Consider the following 14270-nt stretch of genomic DNA (forward strand, 5'->3'; position numbering starts at 1 on the left):
CATGGTTAAACCAAATGGGTGGCTATGCTCCTCATTCACAATTTTGTGAATGAGTGAAAATTTGAACCCGACTCTCCAAGGTCTTAATCCCGTGGTGTAACTACTGCACCATACTTGACATTACTTATATTGTCTAGCTTAACTACCTTTCTTTTTTTTTCCCCCTTTCAGTCTCATGTCTCCTCATTCTCTACCCCTGTGATGCCCACTTACATTGTCCAGTTAGTGGTTGTTTTCTATTCTCTTGCGAAAGAACAAGACAAACCTGTTTGCTATCAGGGGTCAAGATCCTTACAAGGGAAGGGAAGAATGTGGAAAGTTGGCAAAGGGTGGAACAGGGGCAGTTGCTGAAGACAATGTGATAAGGAATTGGCCAGTAGAGTAGAAAAGGATGTTTTTCCTTACTGACCTTGTCTTCATTTGCACCTTGGACTCTGAGGAACATCCTTTTGTCAGCTTGAGACATCTTCTATCATAGCACGAAGAAAGTTCTTGAGAAGAATAACCAGCTTCCGTAATGATGGCTGCTTCCCTTCTACTTCTGTTCCTAGTTGCTTGCAAGACCACGGCTTTAGGTGATTATTATTTTATAGAATCATAAAATCATACAGTTGGAAGAGGGTTATTTGGAGCAACTCGATGCTTTTTGGTACTCTTTGATGAAAGGAAAGATCTTGCCCTATTTCAGTGGGCTGATGATGCAATCTTTCCCAACCTGGTATTTTCCAAGCGTGTTCAAGTACAACTCATATCGTTACTTGTCTTATTGGAAATCATGTGAGTGTCATGTCACCTATCTGTAGGATGACTTGGGGAAGATTGCTTAAAATGTCTCTTTCCTTCCTTTTCTCTCAATCTTTGGTGTCTTTTCCTAAATTAAGAGCATTACCTACCATTTTGAATTAAATTTTCCAGGATAAAGATCCTGTCTCTTTTGCTCTGGGCATTAGCAGACATTTAGATGTAAATGTTTGTCAGTAATCATCTTTTGTGATGAGATAGTAAAAAAAAAATTGAATAATCTTCCAATAATCTGGGCTAAGTAACTAAGTACAAGCAAAAACCGAGTAGCTATATTCACATAATGTGCTAAATCTGCTTCCTGAATTAACCTATTTTCTGTGGTCACAAATACATCCATCCATAAATGAAACAAACAGACTGGGCTTGGACCATACTAACCTACTGTAGCTTAGGCTTTTACTTGCACAGTTAAGTGGATTGTGTTTAAATACAAATGTCAATATTATAAAATGAATTTGGAGAAATGTGTGGAAGATATGCTTTGCTTTCATTTCCAGTGACATTCCACTTACATGTCAGCACACAGCTTTGGGTAGGTGAGGTGGCTGGCTTAATCCTCTTAGATGCTGGAAGAAGGGAAGGATGGTGGGTATTCAAATGGAGACTCAAATAATGTAGTCAGTCAGTCCAGGGGATGCTATAAGGTTAAACAGTAATGCTTGGAATTGATACAAGGAGAGAATCCAGAGAAATTCCTGATAGAACAATTAATCAGTGGAACAGCTTGCTTCAGAAGTTGTGGCTGCTCCAACACTGGAGTTTTGTAAGAAGAGATTGGACAGCCATTTGTCTGAAATGGTATAGGGTTTCCCACTTGAGCAGGAGATTGGACTAGAAGATCTCCAAGGTCCCTTCCAAATCTGTTATTTATCTATTATCTGTTACATAGATGGATAATGGCCATCTGGAATGAATGTGATTCCAGATATGGAAGATTTTCTATCCAGGTTAGGTTTTTAGGTATTTAAGAGGAAAATTTGGTTGTGTGGTTTTTGTTTTTAATATTTTGCTCCCAAGGAAATAGGGCTTTGGGGCAGTAGGGGAGAGGGGAATTAAAGAGAGAAGCATATTTTCCTTAAATCTAAAAAAAACCTATGTTTACGATACATATGTAATATGGCAATCTTCTCCTCTAATATGGAGCTCTCTGATACCCTTTCTGATTGACAGGCTATGGGGAGCACTACCATCAAAAGAAAGGGGAGTGTCCTCTCCTTCCCATCCCAGGGTAACCCTGAAGAATGGCTTATCTACTGAATGGGCGCAAAGAGGATGTAAGGCAGACATGTCAAACACAAGGCCCAGGGACCAGATGCAGCCCATGAAGTGGTTTCATGTGGCCTGCGAAGCCATCCTGGAAACACTGAGGGAATGGCCCCCTCTGCCTTGGCCCTGGCCCAGGCCAGCCAGGAGCCAATGTACAATTTTGTGGTGGCCATCTATGCTGAAACACATTCAATCTTAGCTCCATAAGCCACCCCCCGCACGGCCTGAGAGGAACAGTGAGGCTCCTCCAGTGGACCATGCCTTGGCATTTGCCCTGGTCCCATCCCCTTCTGCCAGAGACCCTCAGATCTATCCCACTCCTGCCCAGGCCCCCACAGGCACCCTTGATGCGAATGATGTAGAGCTGGCCACACCCACCCAGTAGGCCACACCCACCCCATCCATACCTACCCAGTAGGCCATACCCACCCTGGCCACACCCACCCAGCCCCCTGAGAGCAACTGCAATGCTGATGCAGCCCTCAATGAAATTGAGTTTGACACTCCTGATGTAAGGGGATGATCCATGGTTGCTCTTTGTGCCAAAAATGTTGACCAGAGTTTTTTTATTATTATTATTAGGGGGCACATTTACACACCCATACTCTTTTGATCCATTTTTATAACAGCAGAAGAATATGAAAACAAGAGAGAACCTTTCTTTGACATTCATAAGAAGAACTTATGGAAGCCTAGCAAGCAGGCAGTCAAGTCTTAGTGCAATGCCATGAGACACAGTCTCCCCAGAACTTCAGGTCACCAAGCTAACTCAGGAAGCCCAAAGCAGGCTATGAGATAGAACATCTGATCCCTCACCATCTCCACTTGCCTTCTCACTTCTGTTCTAGGAGAGTTATTACCACACTTTCTGTAATGGTAGAGTGGGCACCAAACAAAAACGCAGACATCTTCTGTCATTGTGTAGCATGGGGAAAGAAATAGCATGACCCTCCCTCTCTGAAAACAATATTTGGGGAAAACTGCAAAATTACTTTTTTTCAAGAATGAGCAACCTTTATGGGCCATGTAGGGCATATATTATTTGTTTATTAAAGTTTCCAAGGAACATAGAGGTAACATGCTTACATCATCAAGAGAGGTTCTGAAAATGCCCTGCCTTTGTCTTTTTTTTTCAGCTGCAGAAGCTCTTCAGATTGCAGGTCAAGAAGTACGAGCTATAGTGTACACTCTTGGTCTAGACCCCTGCTTGCATTTGATTAGATGCATCATCAGTTCTTGCATTTCTGCATCACCAACTGATGCTGATGACTTCTCAATGTATTTTCAGAGATGGTCCCCTACACTCCTAGGATCTCAAATGAGAACATGGAAGGAAAAATTACTGGTAGCACTTTTGCTTTAGAATGGCCAAAGTGTGTCTTTGACTCATTTGTCAATGCCTCCGACAACATCTGGTTGGTAATCGCCTTTGCTAATGGTGAGTGAACAACCAAAACCATAAGACATTTTATGAAGAAAATAAACGTATTTTATTCATTGGATTTCTACCTGTTAGCTCTAGAAGATAGACCCGATCAAGAAACTGACTCCCCAGGAAAACTGGAACTAAACTTTATTATAATAGCAGAATCTTGCAAATCTGAGTGAGCTTCTTTTCTCTTTGTCATAAATCCCACTGAATCAAGAGGAAGCAGCCTGTTTCTCCCTAATGTTGTCTCCTACCCCAGGCTTTAAAGCAGTGTTTCTCAACCTTGACCATTTTAAGGCATGTGGACTTCAACTCCCAGAATTCCACAGCCAGCATTGCTGGCTGTGGAATTCTGGGAGTTGAAGTCCACATGCCTTAAAATGGTCAAGGTTGAGAAACACTGCTTTAAAGCATACTTCTGCCTTCATTTCTGTAACAGCTTCTGAATACTCCCTTCTGGGCCATTTCCATTCTTTTTTCATTATCACCTTTGAGGGGGTCTTTGGTGCTCTCTGAGTTGAACAACCTGAGCTTGGTGGTTTTCTTGCAGACATTTCATTAGTAACAGTTTGGATAATGAAACATCTGCAAAAAAAACCCCACCAAGGTCAGAGAGCACCAAGGACCCCTCATTTCAACCTTGAGCTATAGTCATTCCCCTTTATTTCCAACTTTTCATCTGGAACTCAAGGCGTAGGGAGGAGGTTCCCTCTATTTTATTCTCAGAATGCCACGCCTGGAGGGCGAACATCCATAGAAGCTTTCTGCTTTGAGTAAAATTATGAAAGCAACATTGTTCTACAAGCCCTGCCCCTTTAGGTCTGCACACAATGTCCCAATGTGTATAGAAGACAGATGGGGATTATGGTGCAATGCTGCCTGTGTCATTCAGCCCCACCTGCCTTTGTGCAATCGTTTGAGCTCAGAAAGAGGGATGAGCCCAAAGCTGCCTATTGCACTTCCATGGCCGATGGCACATAGAACCTGAGTGTTCCCAATCTTAATCCAAAACCTTAACTACCGGCATTCCTCAACCTACGACCACAATTGAGCCCCAAATTTCTGCTGCTAAGTGAGACATTTGTTAAGTATGTTTTGCCCCATTTTACAACTTGTTCTTGCCACAGTTGTTAAGTGAATCACTAAAGCTGTCAAGTTAGTAACCTGGTTGTTGAGTGAATCAGGCTTCCCCATTGACTTTGCTCGTCAGAAGGTCGCGAAAGGGGATCACATGACTTTGGGACACTGCAATCATCAGTAATATGAGTCAGTTGCCAAGCGTCTGAATTTTGATCACGTGACCGTGGGGATGCTTCCACTGTTGAAAACCATATGCTGGGTAAATGGGAGGTTTCCCAAACCATGGGCCGAACAGGATTTATATGAGATGGATATTAAATCACTGGTTTTTGATAAGATGAACTCATCTCTGGGTCACATTCCCTGCCTTATTTTTTCATGTGTTCTTCCAACAGCCACAGTTAATTTCAAAAATCCCACATCCACACAGCAAATTCCACCGTATGAAAATTTATATACCTCTTATGCCTACATGACAATGAAGTCCACCCTCTCCCAATACCCATGTACTAAAGGCAAAACGATGGCTGTGCTCCGGGTTGGCAACGAATCATCTTGCAAAAATGATGACAGCAGGACCCACTGCAATGGCCCTCTGCCCTCTTCTGGACCTTACAGGTAAAGGGAGGATGGCAAATAGCCCTCAGTTTGACCCTCTAAAATCCTTGGAGGGAACCCCGGCCGGCAGAAAGAATATCCACAAGGGAAGGCATGCCAGAAAAGTCAAGATGGCAGTCATAATGCAAGTAAAAAGGGGGCGGGGTTTTGATTGTGTGTTTGTGGCCACCATCTTGAGGTTTTTGGTTTTTTTACCAGTGATCACCTCTAAAGGCAGGATATAAAATGAATATTCTATTCTCAAGATTGGGATCTGAAAGTCCTTAAGAGCAACAAATAGACATAATAGTTGTAGTAGTTGCAATATAAATAACAATAACAACAATAATAAGACTCTGGCCAAAGAAAGCAAAAGTAGGAACAATAGGCACCTTGGATGCAATCCCAAAACATCACTTGAACTCCATCAGAGCTGAGATACTCACCATCAGTCAATTGCAAAATACAGCTTTACTATAAGGTGACCAACTTTTTTACAATGAAAAGGAGGACACAAGTAAATTGAAGAAAAAAATATCATAAATAAAAAAAACATTTTATTCATTGCAACAATAATACAGACAACTTGCATGTGCAAAGTTTGCCAGCCGGGTGTTTTGGCGCACTCAGCAGCAATTCCTATTGGCTTTCGAAAGCCAATAGTGAGAGTAGCACAGCTCATGCAAAAGTTGAAAACAAAACACATCAAAACAAAGGTGCCGGAACGCCATTCTGAGCATTCTATGAGGGAAAAAAAGCCCTGCAGATTAGTCTTCAAATATCAAAAAGGAGGACATGAAGGAGGACACTTTTCGAGGGAGGACAGAACTTAAAAAAGGAGGACTGTCCTCCCTAAAGGAGGACGGTTGGTCACCTTATTTACTAGGAACAGCTTGTATCCTGTGGTGATACTTTTAACACCAACAATAACATCTACCTTTCTCAGGTCTTTGGGAAAGAGTCAGTAGTGGATAATGATGAGAAATGCAATCTAAAAGTATCTGGTCAACCATAATAATAAAAATAATAATACAAAGTCTGCCTATTCCAAGTCCTTCGGAAAACTTGATAGGTGGACAAAAATGCCAAATCCATTCTAAATATCTGGCTGACTATGTGACCAGCCATAATAATAATATCCTAAAATAAATCAAGACAAAAAATGGATAAACATCCTCTCCTTTCCACTTGGTTATCTAAGCCAACAGACCTATTGCATCCAGTCACAGATCTATTGGCTGCTCTTTGCATGGCACGTTAAGCATAATTTAATCCTGACTAGGTTTGTTTTTATGGATGCACATCGCTTACCACATTGGCAAAGCTGGCTTCATTTACAAGCATGGATAAGTGTGCAATGCAAATACATTCTCAAATTCTCTTGGAAGCTATTGGACCTGACTGGGCATGATTTGGGGGGGGGGGGAGAAACAAAAAACATTGGAGAATTTGGGGAACCTCACTGCAGTAACATTTATTTAGGAAAGGAAAGGGAGACATATATCGTTATTACAGTAGGAGAGTGAGAATGATCAGTTTTGAAGGCTTTTGTTTGCTAGATATGAAATAAAAAGCAGGGAAGCTTCCTTGATTGCTGGACTGATAGGCAAGATGCAAATCAAAGAATGATATCCATAATTTTAGCAAGGGGTTTTCTCTTTTCTCCCCCCTTTTTCCTTCAGTTTGAAGGCTACAAGGGTCAGAGCAGCAGTGCATCTTTGGCTCTTTCTTTTTGGAATTTTGCAAGCTTGGGAGAATTAAGACAAAATTGCATACATTTTGCAGCAGGGATGGCAGGGAGAGAGGCTTGAAGAGGATATCCAAATGGCTTCCTGTAAAAGGATAGATTATTTATTTGTATCCCACCGTTATTACCTATACTAATAACTCTAGGCAGCAAACATATACAACACACCTTCCTCTTCCTATTTTCCCCACAACACCTGTGGGGTGGGTTTTGCTGAGAGACCGTGACCGGCTAAGGCAGGGGTAGGCAACCTTGGCTCTTTTATGACTCGTGGACTTCAACTCCCAGAATTCCTGAGCCAGCCTGGCTCAGGAATTCTGGGAGTTGAAGTCCACGAGTCATAAAAGAGCCAAGGTTGTCTATCCTTGGGCTAAGGTTTTCATGGCTAAGACGAACTAGAATTCATAGTGTCCTGCATTCTAGCTTGGTGCTTTAACTACTAGACCATGCTGGCTCTTAATGTAATTAAGATACTTATTCTTAAGTCATATATGCCTACAGATATACAAACAAACTTTCTACAGCATTCTATGATTGAGAGACTTTGATAACGATCTTTTTTTAAATCTCCCTGCTCCACATAGCCAATTTTCATTGATCTTTTTCTGTAAATTTCTAATTGAAGAGAAATAAATATTTGGGGTGAGCAGCCACTTCTTCAAAAATGTCTTTAAAAGGAAAAGGATTTTTAAAAAATCAAGTTGATGGCCATAAATCTGTGATTGTTACCCAGTCAAAAAATCAAGATGGCACCCATAATTATGCAGTTGAAGCCCCTTTTTATATGCATCTTTGATGGCGTGTTTGTAGCTGCCATTTTGACTTTTTTGATTCCCTGAAACATCCAGGCCTATATCTCGGCTAGAAATTAAGGAAGAATGAAGCCAAATGTCACCATTCTGAAAAAAAGAAAAGAAAAAAAAACTCCTATTGATTCTGAAGCCGGAGATATAACCAGTTTTTGGCACTTGGGGCCCATCCCTTGAGAATATAGCCATGGGAATGCAGACCCATTCAACCAGACTTTCCACCGCGTAAGGGAATGGAATGAAGTCAGAGCCAGGAAGATTTCACAGGGTTCAATAATACAAAACAAGTTACAGCTATAATCAGATAATGATGGGTTTGTAGCTACAGAGTTTCAGAGGGTGGGATGGGGTTTTTCTTGTTCTGGTCCTTCCAGGAATCTCAAGGGATTGCATGACCACAGTAAATGGAATGAAGTCTTCTGATATTTCAAAAGTTGTTATTGTACTATTCGTATTTTGTTTCTGAAATTGTGTAAGTTTGGTAACTTTCATTTTTTCAAATATTCATCAATCTTTTCCAGGGAGACTTTACAATTTTTTTCATATAAATTCAAATAAAATCACGGAAGGATTTTTAAATACTGACATTATGTATTAATATAGTCTCACCTTTAATCAGTCAATCAGAATAGAGCTGGAAAGGACCTTGGAGGGCTTCTAGTCCAACCCCCTGCTCAAGCAGGAGACTCTATACCATTTCAGACAAGTGGCAGCCCAGTCTTTTCTTAAAAACCTCCAGCGATGAAGCACCCAGCACTTTTGAAGGCAAGCTGCTCCATTGGTTTATTGTTCTCACTGTCAAGAAATTTCTCCTTGAATAGTTTCCATCCATTGTTCCTTGTCTTCTGGTGTTTTGGAAAATAAGTTGACTCCCTCTTCTTTGCAGCAGCCCCTCAAATATTGGAATACTGCTATCATGTCACCCTAGTTCTTTTTTCTTTTTTTTCTTCCTAAATTTCTAATACCATTTTCTTATTTTCTTCCTTCCTCAGTTTATAAACCAACCATTTCCCTGATTTGTTTGCAAATTTTATTTTTTTCTGCTTCACATAATTGAATTTAGTCTCTATTTTTCTCATGCTTAACATAGATATTTACTGATACACAATAAAACAGGGAAAGCACCAGATCCTGATGAGTTATCAAGTTCATATTACAAGTAATTTGAAGACCAACTTCTATAGTCACTTAAAAGTGTGCAAAACTCTATTTTGCAAGGATCTGCTATGACAGAATCTTGGAAAGATTAATATTACTTTACTTCTAAAAGGACAAGATTTGTCTTCAGCCAAAAATTATAGAACAATTTCATTGTTGAATAATGATTATAAAATATTTACTGAATATTGGCTGATAGCTTAAAAGAAGATTTTGCAGATTTTTATTCATGATGATATAGTGTTAAATCAGCCAAAATAGATGGGATCTTTGTTTTCTTCCTGGATCTGCCTTCCTGTTTTGTGCATTCACCATTGTAAGACACTAAGAAAAAGACACAGGCATGTCTTGAGCAGAGGTTTGAAGCTGCAGGACACAGCTTGACAAACTCTGAGTTTATTGCTTCTTATATACTTGTTACATACATAGGCTTTACCATTAAATGCTGACATTTTACATTCATAAGTTTAACCATTAGATGCTGACAGTTTCTTCATTGGAAAATGTCTTCATGTAAGCAACTATTTTCTAGTAACACATTACATGGTCAAAGACCAGGTAAGAACAAATACAGGGAGATGAAAGCAGAAGGAACTAACAAAGACAGGAAGAGATAGGAGAAGGAACTAAGCATATTATCTGTTTAGGTAGGTGAGGCATTAAGTCAAAAGTGGATGACCTTCTGGCTGCTTCATTGGGACAAAGGGTATCAAAAGGTTATGAGGTTTGTGGGGGGGGAAGCACGGCAATTTGCTGTGCATGCATTTTCCCCCACACACAATTATGTACAACATCTTGACAGTTTTGACTAAACTTTATGGACATACCTAGTCATTACTTGAGCAGAATGCACTTGGAATGTCATTGATATTTCCTTCCATTCCTTCCTTCTGTATTTTAATTTCACTATACTTTTCAGAGTAAAATTCCTTGCCATGAACTCTTCGGGTCCGAAAGCAGAAACAGGATGGTCTTCTCCAATCAGGCTAACTAAAGGTATGCAAGTAGAAGAACTTGCTGCCCATTAAAAAGCTAAGATATGTATGGTACTGTAAAATTTTGTGGACCTGGGAAATAATGGGAGTTGCATCCGATTGGAAAAGATTATTTTAGAAGACAAAACTAATCTCAGTCATCCAAAAATGGTGGAACCTCCCATCACTCTTTTATTTTCAAATGATGCCAAGAGCAGTAATAATATAATCCTTCTAGTTCTTTATTTTTTTCCCCTCTTTCCCCAGCTTCTTAGGCACATTGAAAAAACACTGCACAAAAAGTAAGTGCAGTGTGATTTCTACACAGGCAAAAAAAAATCTTGTTCAAAACTAGAAGCAAACTTGGTTTTCTAAGTTGTATACACCTTAAACAACGGGTCCTTGGTGTGTTTGCTTGTTTTCTTGCAGACATTTCATTACCCCAACTAGGTAACATCATCAGTGCTGTTGATCTTACCTAGTTTGGGTAATGAAACTTCTGCAAGAAAACAAGCAAACTCAGAGAGCACCAAGGACCCCTCATTTCAACTGTGAACTACAACTATTCTCTTTTATTGGTACATCTTAAACCCGTGGTGGCGAACCTATGGCACAGGTGCCAGAGGCAGCACTCAGCCCTCTCTGTGGGCACACGCGCCGTTGCTCCAGTCCTAGGCCTTTAGCTGGGTTTATAAAATCTTTTCGCTTTAGGCCTCCGCCGCCGTGTGCAAAAAAAAAAAGGTTCAATCAATCAATCAATTTCAACTTCTTGCAGAAAAAAAAGATCTTGCAAAGTTGGAATTGATTGATTGAACTTTTTAGTCCCACCCAGTCTGCCGTTACCACCGCAGCCATGCCCACCCAATGGGCCACACCCACCCAATTGGCCAAACCCACCCAATGGGCCATGCCCACCTGGCACCCAACGATACATAAGTGGGTTTTGGGTTGTAGTTTGGGCACTCGGTCTCTAAAAGGTTTGCCATCACTGTCTTAAACACTGCTGTAAAAGAAACACATGCAAAGGGGAAAGAGAGATATTTGCAGGATTGGAGGTCTCTATGCAGTTTTCAGAAGCATAGCAGAGCTTCCAAAATAATGGTTAGAGCAACTTTTCCCAAGCTAGTGCCTTCTGGATGGGTAAATTACTGCAGCAATTTCTTCAATTCTAGCTAAGATAGTTAGGAGAGCTGTAGTCTAACACATCAGGAGAGCAAGTTATGCAATTCCCGATTATCTGTGAAGGAGGGAACTCAGATGAGAAAAATAAAATAACTGGAAAATGTTATGACTTATTAGGTAGCTAGGACTCTCCATAATATCTCTTCCAATAACTGGGCCATTCTTTTTGACATATATGTTTTCATTCAGTAATCTTTAACCCACCCACTCTCAAAACTACAATTAATATATATAATAAGAGACCTAGTGTGATGTGGTGTTTAATGTGTTGCACAAGAGCTGGGGAGATCCAGGTTCAAATCTACTGTTGTACAAGTTCAGTGTCTTCCTTGTAGGGTTATTTTTATGAGAATAAAATGAAAAGAGATCCCTATGCATCCCTATATATTTGAGAGCAAAGGAAGAAATGATAAGATGTATGTCCTACAATCATGATACAAACTTATGATTTACATATTTGTGTCCAGTCTCAGGCACAAGTATGAAAGGACAGGGTTTGCACTGTGAAGTCACCACATGCACCCTGTCCATTTTTTGTCATCGTGGCCAGCTGTTCTGTTTTACGTACGTAAGCCCCTTGATCCCCGGAACAAAAGGAAAATCACAATCTAACAAACAAGCTAATACAGCCAACTGGGAAGACGATAAAACCAATAGTTTTAATAGAGATACATTGGTTACATAGAAGCCAGGATTACATCAATGCATCAGCCTTCACATACACAAATGATGTAATTTGTGGCCGGGCACAGAAGATGCATATTGCATAATCTGGATCATTTACACGATTATGTCCAGACACATGATGTCACTCCCCCCCCCCGTCCCAGGTATCAGAGAGTGATTGTTGAATAGTCTTACATATTATCATTCTTTTGTCTTGTTTTTTTCAGCTGAAATCTGGAAAACAATAGACACTTGGCCTGGACGACGTAGTGGAGACATGATTGTCATCACTGTCATTCTCTCCGCTCTCTGTGGAGTCATCACCATTGGCTTCCTGAGCACCATCGGTTACGAATGGTTAGTACCCATACCTAGAACTTGGTGCGGCAAAGGACAGGTGCTCTTAGTTTATCCTATCTACACCCAGAGAAAAATGAGGTGTTGGAGTCCTAAAACAGTAGAGAAGACTGAAGGGTGAAAAGAATGCTGAAGTCAGTGGCAGAAATATAGTGGAAGCAGGGGAGGCCCACCACCCCTTGGAAGTCCAGAGAGCTCTTAACTTCTGGCCCATTCCTTGCTCCACACCTTTCATGTGGGATAGATAACATATCTGAGTTGCAGAGATCCAGCTGACCACCAGATGGTGGCAAAGACTTATATGTATACAGAAAACTTCTAATTTTCCAGAAAGCTCAAAGGTCAACCCTTTAAGGTAGATCAGGTTTGAACACCAAATAAATCAATATTATACTTTATTATAAGGTTACAATACAGAATCTTGCCAATCTGAAAAACACCTCCCTTTCCTTCCTTCATCCTAAAGAGAACTATGGAGGGTCAAGCCTGAGACATTTGCTCCATCTGAATTCCTACTGTGTGGGCTGAGGTTTCTCTTATCTGACTGTTCCTTAACAGAATAATAGAATTGGAAGGGACCTGGGAGGTCTTCTAGTCCAACCCTCTCCTCAAGCAGGAGACCTGATACCATTTCAGACCAATGGCTGTCCAATATTTTTTTTTAAAAAAAAAAATATTCTTTCCTATATTCTTTCTTTAAAATCTCCATGTTGGAGCACCCACAACCTCTGGAGGCAGTGGTCAATTGTTCTCACTGTCAGGAAATTTCTCCTTAGTTCTAAGTTGCTTCTTTCTTTGATTAATTTCCATCCATTGTTTCTCGTCCTGCTTTCAGATGCTTTGGAGAATAGGTTGACACCCCCCCCACACACCCTCTTCTTTATGGCAGCCCTTCAAATAATAGAATACTGCTATCATGTCATCCCTAGTCCTTCTTTTTATCAGATTGCCTTGATTGCAGCTCTTCCTTCTCTTCCTTATTCTCACACCCCATTACACCAAGTGAATAGGTTTTCTGAATGGGGTGCAGGAGTGGTATTTGAGGTTCCCTCTTAACTCTAATAGTCAAAATAGAGGAGACCATTGCAAGGTTCAAGACCGTTTCTGCACTGCTGGCAGCAGAAAGAAGCACTGATGACACCAGGTATCTCTCTGCAAGGGAAATCAACAGAGCCAAATGGTGGCTAGGACTGTATAATCTGGGGCGTTGATTATTTGATCACTCCTGTACAGTGAGGGTCAAAAGAGGGGAACCATGGCTATGCAACTGAACACATTAAAAAAGATAAGGATTTGACCATCTTGACTTTTTGACACACACACCCCTTCTGCACACATCACTGAATCCAAGAGAGAATTAAATCATATTCCCTCTGCCACTGTCAATGATTGGCAAGATAATATGATGCAGTGGTCACAGGACTGGAGAAACCGAGGTCAAGTTCATGTTAGACCACTGGATGACTTTAGGCAAGTTTTAGCATATCTTAGCTCCCTGAGTCCTTGTTATGTGGGGGAAAATAAAAGGACCTTCATCCATGGAAAACTCATGATAGTCCATCAAATAAATGAAGTAACACGTAGCTGCTTCCCTACTCAAGTCAGTTTCTTTTTTCGACAGCTTCAAGCTTTGGCGCCACAGTCCCTCTGAGAACCAAGAGGAGCAGCACCAGGAGCCATTCCGAGGCAGCCGCTATGACACCCACCACATTCCCCCTGCCCCACCTGTGCCCTCTCCTCCACCACCTGCTGCAGATACGCCTGGCCCTCATCTCATCCCTTCATCTTCATAAAGCCCACAGCTGCACCAACAGCCCTCCTAACTGGATCTCTATGTCTTTCCACGGCAGTGATACCCCACTCATATCCACAACCTTGCTACATACAATAAATGCTCCATGCATTGTCATGTCTTTGGCTTTTTGTAGGAAAATTCTGGCCAAGAATATGCAATACAATCAAAGTTGGCTTTGCCCAGTCAGGAAATGCATTTACAGGTAGTCCTTGACTTACAATCATTTCTTCAACAACCATTCAAAGTTACAATGGCACTGGAAAAAAAAGTGACTTACGGCAGGTCTTCAGACTTACGACTACTGCAGCATCCCCATGGTTATGTGATCCAAATTCAGCAACTGGCAGGTCTTTATGATGGCTGCACATGTGTCCCGAGTTGCTGCGATCACCATTTGCAACCTTCC

The 14270-nt window shown here is 41.0% G+C and overlaps 1 protein-coding gene across 1 annotated transcript; it reads left to right on the forward strand.

Moving 5' to 3' along the window:
- Positions 1-432: 432 nt before the first annotated feature.
- Positions 433-13978, forward strand: UPK3B (uroplakin 3B). The gene is made up of 6 exons (XM_039334587.1): positions 433-575; positions 3359-3508; positions 4975-5197; positions 9810-9886; positions 11940-12069; positions 13691-13978. The coding sequence occupies exons 1-6, from the start codon at positions 518-520 to the stop codon at positions 13860-13862; spliced, it is 810 nt and encodes a 269-aa protein (XP_039190521.1). The 5' UTR covers positions 433-517; the 3' UTR covers positions 13863-13978.
- Positions 13979-14270: the final 292 nt, after the last annotated feature.

This window comes from Crotalus tigris, unplaced genomic scaffold (genome assembly GCF_016545835.1).
Source record: "Crotalus tigris isolate CLP2741 ecotype Arizona unplaced genomic scaffold, ASM1654583v1 scf7180000017632.1879674, whole genome shotgun sequence".
Lineage (NCBI taxonomy): Eukaryota > Metazoa > Chordata > Lepidosauria > Squamata > Viperidae > Crotalus > Crotalus tigris.